Genomic DNA, 22,453 nt, shown 5'->3' on the forward strand with positions numbered 1-22,453 from the left:
GCTAATATTTTCCTATTATTGTGGTTTGAGGATTGAGGTAATTAATTGACAAAAATCCGTTTTTGTCCCAGAAAAATGAGACCAACACTTTTCCAAATGATTGTTGGATTCGAAACCTTTTCGGGGTTGGAGATTCCTTGTGTTTCCACTACATGCTTTCTAATTTGGATTTCAATTCAATCAAATTTGAATTCAATCTTTCTGATTTGTATTGTAAAAATTTAAACAAGGTTTATCGGCAGTCACCAAAACAGATAAAAATCTGCCTGGATTAGCAAGAATTAATATTAAATTCTCGTTTGATGATTCCATCTTCTGATGTTTGTCATGACTGGGAACTTTTCTGAGAACTCATCTTGAACAAACTTTGAACAAACTTTTGTTGAAATGATTCCATAGAAAACGTTAAATACTTTTGCAAATTCAGACACCTTATTCTTCCGCTGTATAAAAAATTCTTCTTTAACGAAGGCAATTATTTTAGAACTGGTTGCTTCATATGATTGAGCAGAACTTGGATCTTGTCCTCTTTGAACTCTGCCAACCATCTAGCAACAGTAGCATAACTGGGTGATTTTTCCCCAAACACTATAGTAAATTTTAGAAACTGCATTTGGGTGTCCTGACAATGTCATCGACAATCCCAATTCGATGAGACCACTTATAAGACACTTAACCGGTTTTCCTCCTAACTACTTAAAGCAACAGAATCAAAAAGGTCAACTTGAGCTTGTAATTCTACGTCTCACAACGGTTTTTGGTGTAATTCAGATTTCTCTAAATCTACCGAAGCCTTAGAAATCCCGCTGGAATTCCTCAGAGTGGCGTGCTGTACACTTTTCTTTTCTGCCTTGATTTCGCGCCCTCTGAAACTAAATAAATAAGAAAACTAAAACTCCAGTAATTCCGCAAAGGAGGTATAAATATTAGATATTTCGTAATTCTCTTCAAATTCTGATCAGATCGAAAAGTGTTAACCAAAATAATTGTTTCCTCCAATAGAAAACTTGCTAGTGAGACGCTTTCGTTTTCCCTTCATAACGAACAATTAATCTTAAAAAAGTTTCGCAATAATTGCATCTGTATTTGACTTCAGACAACTAACTTTGTTAAGAAGATAAGAAATAGCATTCGTTGAATGAATTCGATGCATGTTTCTTTACTTGAATTTTTCGCATATTCGTGGACAGAGATTTAAACTTGAGGCCCCAGCAGAAAGAAAGAAAGAATCAGATGTCCTGTCAGCAAAGCAGGTTTTTCCTCCCCCACCATAAGAGAAGTTTCGTGGTTACAGCGTGAAGTTATCAGATGCTCTTTTATTGCACCAATGAAAGCAGGAATGAATGCATGACGTCATGACCAATTAGAAACTTGCGATCTCTCCTCTGGTAGAAAACTTCCTGTCTGACCCTGACTGTCCCGTTCAAGTGCTTCTTCCACGTGTTTTCGCGACAGAAAACGATCGACTTGTTACGGGACTTTAGAGATCGTTCAAAAGGTAAGTCACAATACCGCATATTCGCGCGCGTGCGAGCATTTGCCACCGAACGACTGTTTAGAATTTTTATCTTCGTTAGGCCCAAGTGAGTAAATGATCCAAAGTCTCTGTGAGACCGAAAGTGCTTCATTTTAGGCTCTTTTGCACTCACACAGTAACCTGTCTTTACAGCAGCATTTTGAAAAGCCGAATCCTTCGCTTCGTGGTAGTGCACTTTTGTGGTTGCGCTTATCCGCTAGAAATATTCTTCCATAATCTGCTCATCTGCTGCACCTTTGCACCTTCAGCAACTGTTTGGATTTGGATTTTGGGTTCAGAGGTGGTCGAACAGAGGTCCGACTCTAAAATGGAACAAATTATTGCGATCTGGACCACATCTCAACCGTTTCTAAATCGCCAATGTGCAGGTTCGACCAGCACTAGGCCAATCCATCTTGAGCACTAAACACATCTGTGATGCATCTTGGGGCCATCTCGTATAAACAGAAACTTTATTTATTTTCGTGGGCCATCCTTCTAATTGCACTGTAACTGAAATAAACAATCTTCACGATGGAACGTATTTGCCAAGGCAAAAAATATTTTGATGTTGCGCCCGACTGGATGCAAAGATATTCGCTGAATGAATAATCAAGGCCAGTTGACGTCACTTAATCTTGATTGCAATTCGTCGGTATTATGCTTCCGGTGTAGATGTTTCACAAGAATGAAAAAGCCGGATTTTCAGGAGAAAAGACCACGACACCCTTAGCTTTACCAAATCGGTCACGGTGTGAAAAAAAGATTTTAAAAGTTCCTCCCATCTTGATTGAATGTACGTATTCTTAACTTTAATCCGCGGTGAGAATGGGATCCACGCCTTTTTCACACGGTCCACTGTACTACCTTCAAGGGCACACATCACGTGAGCTCACTCGTTCAGAACGTCTATTTCGATTATTAGTATCAACAGCTCTTTCGTGACGGCTATGAAACGTGCAGGCTTCATTCGATGCATCTGCTGTGTTTGCCACGAACACAATGCACTTTTGAAAGCAGCTCGCGCAGACTCCAAAATTCCACAAGACTACAAGTTTCAAGAAATGCTGGCCCGGAGCAATATGGCCTTAGTTTCTAATGCTCCTAAAAACCAAATAACAAACAAACAAACATAGGCAGAGCTGGCGTTAGAAAATGGGATGCGCAACAGATGCGGCCGCCCCGAGCTTCGTGCAAATAAATCTTCCCTCTGTTGTGTAGAGGAAATATTAATAAAACAAAATATAAAACTCCAAAAAAATTCGAAATAAAAAATCATTAAAATAAGGCGAGGCAGCACACTAAGAAATCATCTCACCACATAACCTCACCTTCTCCAAACTTCATTCAGGCATAATGCACTTGGAGCAGACGTTCTCCACGCCCATATGATCGGAGTAGAAAGTGAAGAGATTCGTCACCTCCACAGAGCCGATTTCCACTCCTCTAATCGCTATACTGTCGATTGCAACTAGTGAAGTTTGGCTAATGCGCCGCCGTTCTCCCATAAAAACCGAGGGTGTGGAGCTCCGCGTGTAGTGTTCGTACAGATCTCAACCTCTGTTGATGCTTTAAACCTGGTCGATGCTTGCAGAAATATCTGACAAGAGTCGTGTTCCCCTTCTGATTACCCTCTATTCACATGCAGGGAGCTTCTCTGATCTTCCCGCACTGTTCAACCGTGTTAGAGGTACCTTCAAGGTTCTGATCTGTGATAACATCACCGACATTATGATTACTTTCCCATTAAATGCAAACTGTTAAAGACGGACCAAGATATGAAGATTTCGAAGGGCGATATCTTCCAATTCGAAGAAATCGATAGAATTTTCCATTTTCTTATATCAGAACTTCCAGTTTTCAGTTAATTAAATATTATCTAGGTCAGGGTGGCCGATCCCACAGAGCAACCCTTACGATTCAGGTACCACTTCAGGATATGTAAGTGGGCTCTCATCACTGCCACTTAAGAAGACTAAAACCAAAACTAGGTTTCTTTGCACCAGACTTCGGTGAATTTTCTCCTGTCTGGTGTGTTTGGTTTTGTTTTTTTTACGTAATATAAAATGGTGATTTTAATGTTCACAGTTCCGGCTGGAACTGTGAACATTAAAATCACCATCTGAACTGGTTTTGCGCTTACTAACCTCAAACAGATTGTTCATGTACCTACCAAAATACCACACTACACTATTGATTTTTTCTCAAAAACGACCCTTCCAGTACAAGGTCGAGGTGAGTGGTCCTCTATTCACTTCAAATTAATGATGACCTATCCTATCCAATGGAATCTTTTTTTTGCCGGTTCTCAGCCTCGTGTTATTTGGCATTACAAGAATGCAAAATGGGATGATTTGCGAAATGTTTATTCTTCTGTTGCTTTCTGAGATTAGCTTTTTGTATATATCTAAATTAATATATGTGTTTTCCAATTAATATTTAACTTGTCATTATTTATTCAGTCTCCATTTGGCTCTGTGTCTGCCATAATCCACAATACTAATAGATTAGAAACATTTTAAATCTTCTGATGCCAATGTTTAATCAGATGGTGTCAGCAAAATTATTCAGGTATAGCTGAAATCACTCATTCCACCTTAAAATCTCTTCCTTTACATAAAGGACCTGGGGGTAATTGTGCAGTCGGATATGAAGTTTTCTGAGAAGTACAAACAGGCTGCCAGAGCACCTTATGTGATCTTGTCAATGATCTACAGGAATTTTGCTAGCAGAGATAAGGATGTGATCGAGCATTCTTATCTCTTGCAAATTGGTTACAGATTTTGCCCATTTCTACTTCTACCTCTACCGAAACTCAATGGTTCAACTGCAACCTCAGCTAAAGATAGAGCTGACCTATTACCATCATACCTCTCTTCTAACTCGTGTATTAATGATCTTTGTAAACAACCATCTATCATTCCCAGTACACTCCATTCAATTCTTTCTGTGGTGTTCCGTCAAAAGGATGTCAGAAGAATTTTTAACAAGTTTGATGCTAAAAAAGCGCAAAGGTCCTGATGGTATTTCTTCACTTGTTCTCTAATCTTATTCTTCAGAGCTTACTCCTGTTTTGTGTCGCGTTTTTATGCTTTCTTCTTCCATCGTAACCTCACCTTCTCCAAAATTCATTCTGGCATAAAATGCACTCGGAGCAGATGCCCTATGGTCGGAGTAGAACCAAACACGTGCAGAAACTAGTGAACATCCTTTTACTGTCCAACTTCAACCTCACAGAACCAACTTTTCATCTTCCTCATTTATTCATTCAACTTCCATTTTCCGGAAAAACCTGCTTCGTAGGTATTTCCTGAAAATTTAAATCTACAGAATTTGAAGTCTAACGTCAACAAGAATATTCTTTCATCTTCTCAACCTTAAAATTACTCACGGTACTGAGTATTACGGATTCTAATACTTCTCGTGTTTGGGGTTCTCATAAAAACATAATAATAATATGCTCCCTGTAAACTTTCTGCCTTGTTTCGAGTTATTTCTCCACAATAACTCGAATGGCAACCGAAAATTACTCAATACCCTATTTGACCTTTGTCCAGTGTCCGTTGGTCGAACGTTTCGGGAAAGGAAGACGCGAGAAGGGTGGGCGGGGGTTTATCTGAGGGCGGCTGCTGAATGAAATCGTTTAACGAGTGGTGCCATTAGAATTTGGAAATCCCTGCTTATCGCGGGGGAAAGGGGTGGAGAAATTCTACGAAGCATTTGAGCCTAGGTATGTCTAGATCTGTCCTGTAGCCGGAGTATCAGCAGGGTGCTAAGATGGAAATGGGAACATTGCAGAAAAATTTCACTTTCTCAGCATCGGGTCTTCGTGAAAATTATTTTGCGTTGATCTGAAATCTACTTCTGCAAACTGTGGATGCACCCGTGGGGTTGTCACGCGGTGTTTTAAACAATTCGACCATTTCACACACTGAAAAAGGAGATGAAACTTCCTTCAAAGAGAAAAAACAAATTATGAACAGACAGTGTGGTTGACATGTGATTGCTGAAGAACGCAGTTCGTGTGAATATTTTCTCTCAGCGACATCTGTTGGTATAATGAATTTTAGTTAGAGGATATCACTCGAACCCGAGTGTTTTAAAAGGTGAATTTGAAGGTTTTTCTATACCCGAAACTTCTTTTGAAAAATCCACGTTGAATATTTGTCCTGGAGTTGCACAGGGGTTATAAATGATTTTCATTTAAACACTGTGTCATCTAAATCCGATTCCTCACTCCTCCAATCTAAAAATGGCCTTCCGTGAAATTTTGGACTCAGTTCAGCAGTAGTCGTCCACATTGTTTCGGTTTTAATGTACTATCCTCAGATGAGAAATGCCTTTTAACCCTCACAAATTTCAACCCAACGTTCGGATATTTTGTCTTCGATATTCTCCCTTTTTTATGAAAGGGAGAATATCCGAGCGTAGGGCTGAAATAGCGTTGGTCAAGGTATGCACTAGAAAAAAAGTAAACACTTCTTTCCAAAATGATAATAATCTCTCTAGGTACCATCATTGTCACGATTTTCTCAGGTATTTGAGTACTGGTAAAAAGGCACTTCCCTTCTGAAAAGTGTTGAATTGTGGTGAAGCCTTCATTCAATGCCAGAAGGCAAACTGAAAGACTAAGATGGCGGCCAATAGTGAGCTCTCTAACTTTCTTTAAATGATTCTGTGTTCATCATTTAAGGACATCCTCTGTCGAAAGATGAACTATTCAATTAAAATTTCGCATAAATTATAAGGTTGAGAGGAATTAACGTATGCCAAAGCACACTACAATTCTCAACCTTTTATGGTAAGTGTTAATCTGATTAATCAACCAGGAAGAAATGAGAATGCTTGACTGAGAGGACTTGACAAACTTGAGGAAGGAAACAAAATAATTTCTTAACAGGCGCTCGCATGTTTCTTTCCAGAACACACAAGATGAAGATCACGTGGCTGCTTGTAATGGCTTCGGCACTTGCGAATATTTGCGCTTCTGTTCGCTCTCCCCCACCAGGTAAGTCAAATGGGTTTTTGTCGATTAATGTCGAATTCATTTTGTTTTCTGTAATTAAAGTGAGCTTCTTATATCTACGCTTGTAAAGAAAATTCTGGCAGTCACAGAGAAAGCGGAAGTGAGCAGTTACTTCTATATAAGATTATATTCGAGATGACAGAAGAGATGTTGGATTTAGAGATTAGTAGAGAATATTTGTTTCTTTTTTATTCATTTGTTTAATTATCTCGTAAATTTGGTTTCTGTAATTTTATAAACTTAAAGAAATACTTCTTATCTGATTAATGATTTAGTTGCTTTAAGTTCATTAAGTGGATAAATGTGGTCATCTGTAAAGAGCCTAAATCCAAGCGCTGTAACCATCGCTGGAAGGACAACAGCGTCCCCAGAACTGCCGACGAAAAAATTAAAACAGAGTAGAATTATTTTATGACATCTTCAATAACCTAACTCTATCGAAATAGCACCGCGCTTCTTTCTTATATCCAAGGGCACGGTTTTAAAATTTACAGGTGATGACAAGGCGTTGGTCGAGTCGTTAAAGATCAGTGCCAACTAGCGCTTCTTCCGGATGATTCGAACAGATTTCAAAGATGTCAGAGAAGTGGCAGTCACGTTTTAAAGCTGCTAAATGTGCAAGGTCTTACGCTTGGAGAATAGCGACCCACAACTAAATTATACATTTGGTGAGGTTGAATTAAAAACAATGAAGGAGGAAAGGGATCTGGGAGTTATAATACGGGCAAACATGAAGTTTTCTGAGCAGTATAAACAGGCGACTAGGAAAGCCCATAGTGTCCTTTCGATGATTTATCGAACGTTATCCTGTAGAGGCAGGGAGGTCATAATCCTAAGACCAAACTGTGTTCAAGTATGGAGATCTCATCCGAAAAAAGGCGTGGAGCTCCTTGAAAGAGTCCAAAGACGAGCAACTCGCATAGTGAGATCAGAAAATGAGCGACCACATCAGAGAAGACTCTGTTTATGTGGACAACAGAGCCTGGTAACCAGGCATCTCAGAGGTGACCTGATTCAGGTTTATAAGGCTTTGAGAGGAATTAATAAAATAAATGAAGGTGGATTTCTCACTGTTCTAAACAAATTCAGAACTAGGGATCATAAATAAAAATTACAGGGGTTGAGGTTTACATGAGATTGTAGGAAGTTTTCTGTTAGAAAGCGAGTTGTTGATTATGGATCAAGTTGCCTCCGCAGGCAGTCCAGCTGGACATCCTGGGGTTGGGGAAATTTAATGAATCACTTACATATGATAGTAGGGAACACATAGGTAGTTCTTTGTTTTTATTTATATACGATTTATTTATTTAATTATTATTTTTTATTTATTATTTATTTTTTGGTTATTGTACCTAAGACCTGTAGCTTTATTGCACTAAAATCTTCTTCAGACTTCGTATTGTGTTCTAAAAAGTAAGAAGTGCTCGTTGTTCTCTTCAAGGGAAAGATGTTGACTTATCATTACATTAAAAGCTTGGTCAGCATGCAGTAGAGGTAAAATTGGTGTATAAATAAAACTACGACGTCATGGTCCACACAAACGACTTCGCTACACAACGTACATGTGCAATGACTTATTAATGTACTTCTTTCCAGAATCCTGAATGTGCTGGAAAGAAGTACGGGAATCAAACGAACCAGTTACGACACCCGTGAGGGAGAGTCGGCTGTTGGGTTAATGTACTCTTCAAGTTGATACAAAATAAGAAAAAAAGATTCTGATTAGTTTTTGAGGGGCTTTCATTTTTTCCCAACATTTCTTTGTTCTCGATTGAACATTTGCTTCCGAAGGACCTTTTGTCGCTCAAAAATAAATCTTCATTCGAGTGAAAAAGCCTCAGGACCCCGTCCGAACATCTATTCATGAAATTATAACATAAATTAAAATATAAAATTGATTTTTAATCAAACTTCACTCGCCCCTACTGGCTTGCACTGATTGGACGATGTTTTCTTGAAGAGGTTCAAAAAGTAAATTCTTTGAAAGAAGCCCTCCTTAAACTCTATAAAATGAGAGATATCGCGTATCTGTTAAGATCGTAATCAGTGACTCAGCATTTCAATATAAAAATAACTGGTCCACTCGCATGCATTCTCGAATGGCAATCGTATAACTTGCCGTTGTTACTTTCATTTAACGCTGCCTTCCCATTAATATCCGAACAAGATAGTTGGCCACTTTCCACCGAAACATCCCGTGTCAAACAACATAGAACATGCCCACCTGTAGGCCTTTGAGGACACAATAGTATGATTGTGAATGCAATATGTCGCAATCAATGGGCACGTCACATTTAAACAGCATGAAGATCCCTAATACGACGATTAGTTGTGTGGTTTGCAAATTATGTGGACTATTATTATTATTAATTGAATCCGTTTATTTTTATAGCAAATGATTGCTTTCACACCTTTTACACAGCCAATCGGCTAGAAGGGTGTACAAAAATAGAAGGGGGGCAATTTTTACAATGCAATATTTACAAATCACGTTTACAATATTGACAGAAGTGCGAATCATTTACAGAATGTAATTATCGACAACTGTAGAAGAGGAAATTATTCACAGTATTTCACAGGATCTATTGCCAATGTATTGAAAAGGGGGACTGCGTTGTTCGGAAAGAAGTTCTTCAGACAGCACAGGTTGGATAGTGTAAAATGCAATGGTAAGTACGGATTGTCATTACTGCGTCAAGCACGTGGAGTAGCGATAACTCCGTGAAGAAGAGGGGCGTCAATCACACCAGTTAGCATCTGAGACAGAACAAGAATATTCCCGGATGCAATGTGGACTCTCCAGGGAGTGATATTTAAGTTGGCATATAAAACAGCCCTGGGGTCAGAGGGTGAGTGCGCTGCCCGTAACCCTGGTTCATCCATCGCATTACCCACTACTCGACTGCTAGGAATCTGTTTATGTACGAGGTCGGTGCAGAAGACCAGATTGGTGATGCCCACACCTGATCACAATGGGTTGTAGGCACCACTGGACGTATCCTCCGACGAGATCGACGTGGAGTAACCACGTCAGCTCTTGTCGAATTTCCCACATCGCCGAAAAAGTCTTAGTTTTCATGGTCAAAAAATTGTTTTGAAAAGTGAGGCCGGCCCTCATCCTCAAGCCGAGGTCGGTCGGTGTGAGACTTCACTTTCCTTATCTGCACTCCGTTGTGATGTCATTTTTGATTCTCTTTTTTGTAAATGTGATTTGGGCTAATTTAGATATGTTTAGCTCAAGACATATTTGCAGTAGATAGGTTACAAGGCTGATCAGGGTGGAGCCCTACTGATTTATCAGGTGGGTTTGTTCAGGGTCATTTGATTTTATATATAATTTGAGGTCATCTGCATATGATGAGAAATCAGTGTACCTTGCGAGGAAAGGTTCAAGGGCCGCGGCTAACCATAAACCGAAAAGGACATCTCTCTGCTGTACTCCCCTCGTTATAACGCGCTCCTGTGTGAAGGATTTATGACTGATGATGAGTTGTCTTGGCGTAAGGATGAGATTGATAGCTTTTAGCAGGCTTCCAGTAATGCCAAAGTACTATTTCCAGAATGTAGATGAGAGCAGGAATTGAGAGCTTATCATGAGCAGATGAAATATCAAGGAAGATGACGTCCAGCTGAGATTTACCGTTAAGGGCAGTTTGAATTTTAAACAGGGTGTCTCATAAGTTTGTATATGTAGATCTTTTGGGGATCACAGTATGCAGATGTGTGGGTCTATGAGAGAAGCATTGGTCGAACAGTGCCGATAAGATATCTTTCTCAAACACTTTTAATAGATTGAAGCCCACCGAGATCTCTGGGTTTAAGTATTTGATGGATTATACTGTTTTGGTCAGCATTTCATTCCCGAAGGCTTCGCCAGGGTTTGAGTCGTTAGTAACGTTGAACTCAAACGTGACGGAAGAGTAATCAGAAGGGAAGCTGTAATGTTCAATGGACAGATTAAGGTGCGGAAGATTGTGGAATAACTGATCCAGTGTCTGTTTTCTCCTGGTAGGAGGTGCGGTTTGATGAACTAAGCCAAATGTACCAACAACTGTTCTGAGATCTTCAGTGGCTTCATCATGTCTAGGCGTAGGCATGTTAAAATCGCCTATAATGAAGGTTGGCATATTGGGGGCTAGGTTGGCTGCTATCCATGCTTGTAGTTCACTCCGGGAATCTTCTGTTATTTGCAGTAGTATGGCATACTTTCTAAATGTGGCACATAGGGCTTCGAAGTTATCTGATTTGGTCACCTGAAATCTCAATTGTTTAAAACTAGATGAATACAGCAGTGCAACGTACCCCGAGGGCTCACATCTGGTGAGTATGGGCTTGGCACACCCAGGGTCCTTAGCTGGATATCATCATTCTTCTCTTTCTTGGTGAATCCCTTTTACTTCTAATTCTTGTTTCTCTCTCTCTCTCTCTCTCTCTCTCTCTCACACACACATACACACAGGGTAACTCAGAATTTTTTTTTTTGGCTGGTGCAGCAAAAGCCTCAGGCTTCCTTGCACCATACAGCTAATTATAATAATAATAATAATAATAAACACCTCCGCCACGTCTGTTATCCCTGGAATTATGGAAGCTGAGAGAATCGTGAGGATCGCCTATTACATCCAGTTCCTACCGTGAGATAACCAGGTTTCGGTAAAGCAGATGAACTGATATTCAGATAGTAACATGAATTGTTTGTAGAGGGTGTAGTTTATTGCTGATACTGCATACGTTTTGGTAGAAGAATTTAAGGGCAAGTATTGGGAAAAGTTGGCATAAGGTTGACGTTGGTTGCTGTCCCTCTGTTGCATTCGATCTCATGCGGTAGGGTGAGGAAGAGGTCAGGTCTGTTCTTTGTACATTTTTATTTGAGTTCCCGGTGGCCAGGTGCTAGAGTCCAATACTTTTAGTTCATCATGTTTGTCACACGTAATAGTGAATGAAGCATAGGAGAGATAACTTGAGGGACTACGTGCGTTGGTTGCAATGCATTCATGTTGTGGACAACTCTGTGCGCCCTCCATTGTGACAATTGTATGGAAACTTCAGGTATATAACAACGCCTCATCTCAAAAGGACTGTTAAAAGTAACTGAAAATGTCGAAACATTGCAGTGGTCAGCATAGCGATCTCACCTCAACTCAGTTGCATCTGGATTCAATTTGAAGGCAGAAAGGAAACAAGGCCAAGACTGCCGTATCTAAAATAGCAGATGCTAGCTTCGTCTCACTCCAGTGTCAGCGTACGATTATAAAAATCATTACCACGAAGAAGAAATAACCACTAGAGAGAGATTCATGGCCAAGACAAGCTGACACAGTTGTCAAAGAAGAAACATCAGAAGGCTAGATCAGTGCGCGGCACTTGTCATTATAGCCAGGGAGTTGGATATCATCACGGATTTTCCTGCATCAAGATGCGTGTTTGGTCTCGGAAAAGTAATTAAGTATCTTTGATGATGTGAACATTTAAAAGGTCTACTTAATGCGCTTCAAACTTAATGAGATTTTTGTTTCTTTTTAGGTTGTGGAATGCGGCCTACGAAGTCTTTGGGAAGATTTGCAAGAGGTAAGCTTTCTTGAGACGTTTTTGGTTGCGCTATTTTTATTTGGATGCAAATTTTGATCCAAAATTTGATTTGATCCAAATCCAGTTGCCTTCCGTGAGATAACCAGTACTCTAAACTGAGATACTTCTGAAGGTATGAGGCAGGGGCAGATGACCAAATTTCTGAAGCATAGAGAGGAATCGGCGTAAGCCACCTCAGGATGTGCCGAACAAGCAGCGCTGTCTGATGCACACCAACGAGCTCTTGACGCACTGCCCAAAGAACAGCGTACGTCTTCTGCCCCATCCTGACAAAGTGAGGCTGAAATGTGAGCACAACATCCCAGGTGAGGCCAAGATCAGTATGAGAGGTCAACCTTTTACACCGGTTACCCACTAACAAAGATTTGGATATCATTTTTGACTTTATTCTTAGTTATCTTTATTGTGCTGATTTGCAAGGGCTCAGAAGCAGCCCTTGTGGCAAGATAACTTTCCAAGCTCAATATCTGCCTAGAAACTTGTTAGTTGATATCACGAATCTGATGATTATGATCTGAGCTCACGTAGAACTTCAGATCGTCGGCATAAGAGACAAAGTTCGGATTCTGAGCAAGGAAAGGCTCCAAAACTGCTGCAAACAGGATAGCTGACAGTTACCTTCCTTGTGAGATGCCTCTTGAGACGTCAATAGTTACTTGAAAGTCATTGTGGGTCACAGACGGATGTGTGGGTAGTAAAATAGACTTCAAAATTTGAAGTAAGGTATCCGCCAGGCCGAAATAGTGCTTCAGAATGGTAAAAAGATCTGGGAGGTGTATTTTGTCATAAGCCGATTTTATGTCAAGGAATATGATATCAATCTGTGATTTGTTGTTAAGGGTACGCTGAATTCTGAAGAGGGTATCAAAAAGATTGGTAGTTGTCGATCTCCTTTGTAGAACGGTATGCAGGTACTCGGGCCTGTGTGCAAAACAATGCTGGGCAATTGTTGACTGAATTACTTTTTCAAAAATTTTGAGTAAAGAACAATTGATGGATATTGGCCGCAGGTCTTTGGAAGATTTGGGTTTCTTGATCTTTGAATGGTCTTAACATGGTAGGTTTTCCAAATTGAAGGAAGTATTCCAGATTGCAGGATTTGTCTGAAAAGGTGAAGTAGAAGGTCGACTGTATATGGGCTGCAAATTTTGATAATAAAGAGTGGGAACCATCCGAACCTACAGTGGCTTTGCTGTGTAGTTTATTGGTGACATCACTTAGGGTCTCTCTAGATATTTCTATTTCAGACAAGTGTGCCCTAGGTAACCAGTCCTACTGAGAGAGAGAGAGAGGAATCAGAGTCGGGAAAATCTGCTTGCATTAAGCTGACCTGTGCCTATTCCTGGACAATCTTTTTGTCAATGGCTAGATGATGATCATGATGCAAAAGGATCCTTCTACCACTCTTCAACCTATTGAGAACAGCTTGGTTAAGGACCTGCCTTTTCTTTTTCAAGAAGCAAGCTCTTTCTTTCTTAAAGATGGAATGGTCTGAGGGGAGTTGAGTTTTCTGCCATTTCCGGTAGGTCTTCTGCTTCTTCTTGATGAAAGCCATCTTGGTTTCCATATTGAGACCCTGATTCGACCTGTTACCAATCCTGGTGATTCTGGTTGCACCATGTAGTGCAATTAACTTCAGTTGTTCCGACAAGATCATAACAGCATCCTCCAACGGCTCAGAATAGAGACGCCCCCATTCAAACCTAATCAAGCATTGGAGAATGATCTCTGGCTTCAGATATTTGGTAGAGAAGGCTATCCTAGGCAATTCAGCGGAGTACTCTTCAGGTAACCCAAGGGAATTGCTCTGTAAGGATAGTTTACATGCAATTGGCGAGGATCAGATTGGAATCGAAAGTTGCTAGGTAGGAGTTTGATATCTTGTAAGTTGTGGAAGATTAGGTCCAGCACTTGACACGCTCTAGTTGGTTGCGTCACTAACCATGTAACTAGATGTGAGAGGTTTCGAAATATTCGATCTTTGCACGGGGCGCAAAGTACTGCTGGGGCGTTTAAAGGTAGGAGAGGGGCAGAGACTCACCTGATTTATGGAAAGGGAATTTAGACGGGAGACAGGTTCTCATTACTCCTGAATGTTTCTAATAGTAAAAAAAAAAAAAAATCTTTTCTTTCTTCGATGGACGATGATTATTTTGACAGACTCATCAAAATGAACCGAACGAAACTAAACTTGTGAAAACTAGGAGGATTCGGCACTGTAGGATTGTAGGCTTGGGTAATCCCCGCCCTGACTCGTAGGGCGCCCCATTCACTGAGGGTTTTTCCCCTTCCAGTGATCCAGGAGACCGAGAGATAGCTCTGACATCGATCTTACACTTAATGCAGATGGTGTGAGTGAGTCGGATATTCAAATATTTTTTCTTCATATTGAATTAAAGAGATTCATGTGGTACAAGAACTGCTCGAAGATTGCGTGTTGACGGGTGAATATTTGTTAACTTAAGTTACCAATTTTCTTGGAAGAATTGTGGACCCAAACTTTCAATGAAAACTTCGGTGAGAATTCTTCTTTTACTGATTTTGCCAATGGATGGAATTAGCGAAATGCCAATGGCCAGTCGAAACTTCCAAGAGGTTTAAAGTTTCCTGAAACTGAGTTTGACCTGCTTATGATTCAATAACGATCTCTTAATCAGAATCTGTTGACGATGATTTTGTCTTCCGGGGGACCTCAAGTAAACATGAAATGCTTATTAAGGATTCTTATCCCAGACATTAGAGTCAACAGGAGCTACTTCTGAGCAGTTGATTAAGCCATTGGAATTCCATTGTGATTTAGAGTCATCAGTCATTAGGGTCTCAGTCGTCTTTAGGGATTTTCAAATACAGAAAGAGAGTTGTTCAAAGTGAACCAGAGTTTCTTCTGTTTTTATTGGTAACGTATTTAATTCGATCTCTTTAGTTATATAGATGACTACAATTTCCTAAATGACGATTCTCGCTCCAATTTTTATATAACCCGATTTTCCGGAGTAATCGGATTTTGGGGGTTGAGAATTAACTTTGGGCTTTTAGGACCAGAAGAAACTTGAGTCAGCATAAGTTGGATAACATCAAGAAATAGATGGAATCCCAAGAGATGAGGTGTTCAGTTCGAAGTTAATGTACGAAAGCATGTTAGTAAGTTAAGAGAATTAACAGGAGTGTCTTCAACTTGTAAAAGAGAGAATTCTTCGGAGCCACATCTTATTTCATCAGCGTTTCATTTTTCAATGTGATACGCTTTACAAATAATTTATTTTCATCATAAAGTGCGACTGTTGCGTTAACTGAAATATTTCTTTCTTTTCTAGCGGTATTTAGACCAACGGTGGTAGGTGGCAAAGCCTCCGTTCCTTACTCCTGGCCTTGGATGGTAAGTATTTGTGGCGTCATTTAATCACCCAATGGATGTGTGAGAGCAGAATCAGCAACGAAATCGTTTCGGGGATGATACACATATTCAACGGCTGACTAATAATCAATTAATTCAACTGTAGGGATTCAGGGGATTCAGTGAAGATGTCTCCGTTTTGCAGAACACAGATATGAACTCCCAAGTGTTGCGTCATGGTCAAACAAGAAACATCCTTCTTATGAAGTCGCTGCCAGTTTTGCTCTCTTTCATTCAATCTTAGTGCACTTTCCCGAGTTACGACCCCTTACTCCCGATGGGTGTGAGCTCTACGCAGTTTTTTTGTTGCAGGCCGCCGTGATGAAGGTGGGAAGAAATAAAAAGAGCTTCTTGTGTGGAGCTGCTCTGATCAGTCCAAATTACGTCCTCACAGCTGCCCATTGCTTCCCTGGTCGTGCCAGCTCGTAAGTTTTATCATCTGTTTATTTAAGACGTTTAAATAAATCTTCTCCTTCACAGGGGACCGTTTATTTCAGTGTGGTTTAACTGCATTTAGGCTTCAATGAATCGCCATTTTCTTTTCTCTCTTTGTCAGGTCCCCTTCTCGTTTCGTGGTTCGCTTAGGGGCCCACACAGGGGCCGATGGCACTGACTACGCTATCCGGAGCATAAAAGTGCACGAAAAGTACAACGTCAGGCAAAATTACTACGACATTGCGGTGATTCGCCTTCGCGACAACGTTCCGTACACCAACAAGACGAGACACGTGTGCCTGCCGACCTCTGACATGGCCAAGTTGAAAATCGACGGGCGTTCGGTTACAATCACCGGATGGGGAGATACTTCCTTCGGTAGGTGGCGTTACTACACTCTTCATTATAATTAAATCGCTTTTGTTAGGCATTTGGGTTGACTCCCTGAAGACTATTGGGAATCCATTCAAATGGAAGTGGCGAAATATAACGGATGTCACTGTATGCTATGAATTGGTGACGTAATCAATTACGTCACGAATTCAATGCATACAGAAGCGTGCTGGCAATCATTAAAAAACTAACTTTGAATGAGTAAAAACTCTGCTGCGAGGTAATTTGTTATCGATAATAAATCAATGGAAAATGTGCTCTTTTCCATTGAAAACAAACAAAATATCCGTTTTTTGGCAGGTGGTCGGAGCCCCGAAGTTTTACAAGAAGCGTCCATTCCGGTCGTCCCTAACCGAGAGTGCAATAAGTCTTACAGTCGGTTGTCATTGGCCACATTTCCACGCGGAATTACAGGAGATCTCCTCTGTGCAGGACTATCGCGAGGAGGAAAAGATGCTTGTCAGGTGAGGACCCCTATTACTCATCTTCACATGCGACTTAGAACCGGTAGTTAAATTACCACCGCCAAAGTTAAATTTCAAAAAGTTTGACTGTGGTTTATCCTTCGACGTGTTATCATTTCATTAACTTGTTTTGTGTTTCAGGGAGACTCAGGGGGCCCTCTGGTGATGAATGAAGGTGGATCTTGGACTTTGTTTGGAATAGTTTCCTTTGGATATAGATGTGCCGAACCCGGTTTCCCTGGGGTGTATACCAGGGTAACGCGATTTCTCAAGTGGATAGCTGACAACACCAACCTTCGTCGTACGGCTTGACTCCAAATTATGTCTGCCTTATCCGATGCAGACCCACGAAGACTCTTAGCAGAGTGCGCATGCCCAAAAGGTAGATTCCCCTCAATTCGGTGTGAAGGTAACCTGCAGAAGAGATGTTCCGTAGATAACTTATTGCAACTTATGTACAAAACTATCTGAAGTTGTCCTACAGGCATCATCAGAAAATGCAGTCTAAAAATAAATAATTTTAAAAAACTTCATTTTAGTTAAGTAGATTACTATTAACCACAATCACCTCCCCATCCCCTTTTCTTCAAGTATTAAATGTATCATACATTTAATGTATTGTGGGGGGGGATTAAATAATTTATACTTATATGTATATTATTTATCTTTTGTATATCCTTTATTTAAACAACTCCCCTTTATAATAACTCCCCACTTGCGCATCTGACTATTGCTTCACAGAAAATTCTAAGTTCAAGGGGAAAGCTCTTTAATGTGTTTAGTTCCCTTTGGATAGGTTTGTACTCAGAACAACAAAAGACACACAAATATTGTATAAAAAATCAGTTTATTAGATATATTTACATGAGCATAATTAAAACCAAATAATAATTGAATTCGTACATATGACAACATGATTTGGACTCACCTACATGTGTATATATATCATATTCATACATCAGTAAAAAAATCATCAACAAGCCAATATCAATCCCTTCCTTTGTTAATATATTTGATTCTGCATCCTCTAAATACCATTAGTAAAACAATATCATTTCCATTCTATCCCCTTCTACATATGTTTAATACTGCATCAGTTAAATACCAATAACAAGATATATCAATTCCATTCCATTCCTTTCTACATATACTTAATACTGCTTCATTTAATTACCATTAATAAGAACCATCAATTCCATTCTACATATATTTAGTACTGCACCAATTAAATACTATTAACAAGAAATATTAATTCCATTCTATCCCATCCTACATGTATAACACTGCATCAATTAAACAAGAAATATCAATTCTATTCCATTCCCTCCTATATATACTTAATACTGCACAATTAAACAAGAAATATCAATTCCATTCCATTCCTCCCTACATATACTTAATACTGCATCAATTAAACACTATTAACAAGAATTATCAATTCCCTTCCCTTCCTTCCCACATATACTTAATACTGCATCAATTAAACAAGAAATATCCATTCCATTCCCTCCTACATATACTTTCTACTGCTTCATTTAAATACTATTAACAAGAATTATCAATTCCATTTCCTTTCCTTTCTACATTTCATATATCCAACATTCTAAATATCTTATATTTAATAAATTTCCCCCTTTTTAATGTTCTTCCTTCCTGATTCTTCACTAAACTATCTTTACAATTAGTTATTTCTAAAGTCCTGCTGAGCAATTTATTTGGTTTCTACAGTTCTTTGTGTGTATGAAGATACTATGTACTACAAACTAGCGACTTACTTGTAGAACTCGGCGGGGCGTCATCTTTCATCCTTCCTACCAGGTACAGCTTATTTTTACTATCTGGGGCGACGTCTTACTATTCTTGAAGAATTAGGCACTGGTAGTTGTGCACTGGTAGATAACTTATGCTGCTGCAGTGTGGTACAGCAAAACGACGCTTGCAGTCAATAGGAGAACTCTGGATACGATACAAAGGACCATTTTACTAACAACCACACGAGCATGCAGAACAGTAAGCACACCAGCGTTGCAGGTGCTTGCTGGAGCGCTCCCCCTCGATTTGGAGACTGTAAAAGCTGGCTTGCTCTTCCTGCATGCCAGGGGGGTTGCTGCCACCTTCCAGGATTTCATAATTGACCCAGCGAGTAGTACAAAAACAGAAAAAAGTCCGATTACAGGCTTACCTACTTCGGGAGTGGCAACAAAGATGGACCGATACAACAAAAGGAGAAATCACAAGAAAATTCCTTCCCAACCTCAGCAAAATATATCCCAAGCAACCAGCCTGGTACTTTCCGGGGAAGCATTTGACTTCGCTCCTTACTGGTCATGGTCCCTTTAAGGAGAAGCTGCTTGGGTTCTGCCTTGTTGAGGACCCCAACTGCACATGTGGGGAGATCGAGAACTGGAACCACTTGGTCTACGACTGCCCAGAATACGAAGATCTCAAAGGCATCCTGATCACAAAGATACACTACCTTCCGAAAGGACTGGAATCCCACTTCATTGACACAGAAGAGGAATACAGAGCACTTTCTCAATATGCGCAGGACCTCTACGAGAGGAGAAAACTGCTAATTACCATAAATCGTGTCTGAAGAAAGATCACCACAAGTTAAACTGTACAAGACCATAAAATACTATCAACAGAGTTACTACAGAGAAAAACCTTGAGACAAGTGAGTGAAAAACACAAGGACGGAGCTTACCCCATGAGCGACTGGACTGAAATCGACTCAATATTGAAGAAAAGAGACTTAACGCAGCACAGCTGCCAAACGCCATTTGGCGACTTGAAGAGGGCCCCCCCTAGCCTCCTTCATCTTTAATACCCATATCCCCGGTGGGGGGGAGAGACGGTCTTACTGTCTCATCCCCTTCTCGCCATTCCCACTTTCCCTTCTGGTGGGGCATGGGCATGCCCCACTGTGACTTGGAGTTGCCTCCTCTCTCGACTCCATACTTCTGTCTTTTCCCCCAGACTTCAGTCTCCCCACCCACTCTACCTGCACATACGCAAGCGAATGCCCTACACTTCGGAATTGATTTAATCATCTCGAAATTACGTTTTTCGCCCATACACTCGGCGTTTCAAAAATTTAGCGTTATTCCCCATAGAATTTACCAAGAAAAAAAAAAAATAAAATAAAATATATATATATTTATATCTTAGTTTATTTTTTAACTTTCTTTTCCTCTTTTTTTTTTTTTTTTTTTTTAGGTCCTAGCCGCCGAAATCTCAGGAAATTAAGTGGCAGGACCTGCCAGAGTAAATCTTAGTCTACTGGTGTTTCCTGGTCTGCCTCCACGGGGCAAAAGTGGGGCAACGTTGGGCCTCAGTAGGGGTCCAGCGGCTAAACGACCAGATGAACAACGGTACATGACATTACACATATACAATATCCATACACTTTTAAATCTCTGGCATTTTCCAGCAAACTGGTTCACTCACAATGAAAGCAACGCGGAGATGGGGGAAACCCCTGGTGCCGTTTGACCCTAAACACACTTTACACTTTACTGGTAGTTGTGCTGCCAGGAGGTTTCGGCTTCATTTTATTCAGCCCGCTTGATGCACTTCTCCTGTTCCGGAATGGCTACTATCATGTCGGTCGGGGTTCCGATTCCATCCAATCCTGCACTGTGCTTTCCAAGATTTCAGGAATCTTGGACCTTTTTTTTTCGGCAGATTTGATTTCACCTTTTTCTTTGTGAGAGACTCGTTTGTCTTTCACATATTTCTTCTCAACTCCTAGACGATCCAAAGAGCCAACATTGACTATGTTCCACTCAAAAAAAGAACTCTGACTTTCTCGACTACTAACCCATTCCCTCGCATCGACCAAAAATCTAAACTATGTCCTTCCTAAACCATTTTCATTCGCACCGCCAAAATCTCAACTTGCGTGTCCTAAACCATGTTTACTCACCCCACAAAAAATCTCAACCTTGTGTCCCTTGCAACTCGTTCACTGCCTATTTTCTTCCTCTTACTGCCGATTTCGCCACGCCCATTTCCCAGTGACTTCTACCAATGTTACATTTACTTTTGGATTCTATCTCATTCCATTTGTTGAAAAACCTCTTATTCCGCCGGCCCAGTAGCACGTGATCAATACACCCCTATTTCAACCTGTTGGATCTGCAGCCATCCGGTGTGTTCTTTGAAGTAGCCGGTTGTCCAAAAACAACTTTATCCGTCTCATATAACACCTTGTTTCCACAGCGTTCTAAAACCACAAAAAGTGACATTAGTGACCACAGCATCTATTTTTGGAAATTTGTGTGTGCCGTTTAAGAACCGATTTCCGGTCTGCGTAAATTTCGACTCTGCATAAACCTCCACTTGTTTGTCGCGACAAACCCCATGCTGTGTTTGCCGTAGTATTCACTCTCTATTCCCTGCTTACAATGGAAGTTATGCTAATGGCTCTGTTTTTCATTACTACTACCCACTAATTTTACAATTCTTACTGAATAATTCTTGTTACTGAAACTGACACTATTACCATATTATCCTACTAATGGCAAGAATCCAAAAAGGAAAACTAACTTCCAAAGTCTAAAAAAATATTTTATTTTTGTAAGATTTTCAAATCTTACAATCGACGCTCCTTTCCCAAAAAAATTTATACCTGTGTAAATGTATTCTCTATTCTCCAACACTTTCCCTGGAATTTAACCACCGTACATCTATTTATTCACTCCTTAATATACATTAACTCTACATTAACTTCTAATACCAAAAGGACTTATACTCATTTTGATTACCCTTTGGAATGCACAAATATTTACAATTAAATTATAACAAATCACATTAATAATGGAACCAAGGTAACTTACAACCTATTCCGTTTCTTCCTATCTACCTGACTCTTTTACACCATTGTTATTCCACCTTTCTCTTTGCACCACACACTGGTTACAAAGTTACACTCTTTAAATGGTCAGGTGTCTTCATAAGGGGGACCTTCATCAAGTGTCTACATTAGGACTCTTCCCTACTGCGTTCCCAGGACTTAGCTCTACAAGGCTGCTACCTTTGGGCTCAACCAGGCTCCTACCTATCCGGGCAACTGCTTTTTGGCTCCATCTTTCGGGCCACTGGTTTCCAGTCTCAGCTTGGCTCCATCTTTCGGGCCACTGGTTCCTACCTATCCGGGCAACTGCTTTTTGGCTCCATCTTTCGGGCCACTGGTTTCCAGTCTCAGCTTGGCTCCATCTTTCGGGCCACTGGTTTCCAGTCTCAACTTGGCTCCATCTTTCGGGCCACTGGTTTCCAGTCTCATCAACTTGGCTCCACTTATTCGGGCCACTGGTTTCCAGTCTCAGCTTCTTGGCTCCATCTTTCGGGCCACTGGTTTCCAGTCTCAGCTTGGCTCCATCTTTCGGGCCACTGGTTTCCAGTCTCAACTTGGCTCCACTTATTCGGGCCACTGGTTTCCAGTCTCAGCTTCTTGGCTCCATCTTTCGATCCACTGGTTTCCAGTCTCAGCTTGGCTCCATCTTTCGGGCCACTGGTTTCCAGTCTCAGCTTGGCTCCATCTTTCGGGCCACTGGTTTCCAGTCTCAACTTGGTTCCACTTATTCGGGCCATTGGTTTCCATTCTCAGCTTCTTGGCTCCATCTTTCAGGCCA

At 40.5% G+C, this 22,453-nt stretch overlaps 1 protein-coding gene across 1 annotated transcript; it reads left to right on the top strand.

Annotated features, from left to right (window-relative positions):
* The first annotated feature begins 1,399 nt into the window (after nt 1-1,399).
* Nucleotides 1,400-17,348, top strand: LOC150083798 (clotting factor B-like). Its single transcript, XM_090374889.1, has 8 exons — nt 1,400-1,498; nt 6,439-6,524; nt 12,066-12,110; nt 15,446-15,507; nt 15,838-15,950; nt 16,082-16,338; nt 16,654-16,817; nt 16,959-17,348. The coding sequence occupies exons 2-8, from the start codon at nt 6,449-6,451 to the stop codon at nt 17,127-17,129; spliced, it is 888 nt and encodes a 295-aa protein (XP_090231015.1). The 5' UTR covers nt 1,400-1,498; nt 6,439-6,448; the 3' UTR covers nt 17,130-17,348.
* Nucleotides 17,349-22,453: the final 5,105 nt, after the last annotated feature.

This window comes from Mastigoproctus giganteus, chromosome 6 (genome assembly GCF_048544385.1).
Source record: "Mastigoproctus giganteus isolate SK-2022 chromosome 6, ASM4854438v1, whole genome shotgun sequence".
NCBI classification, from domain to species: Eukaryota; Metazoa; Arthropoda; class Arachnida; order Uropygi; family Thelyphonidae; genus Mastigoproctus; species Mastigoproctus giganteus.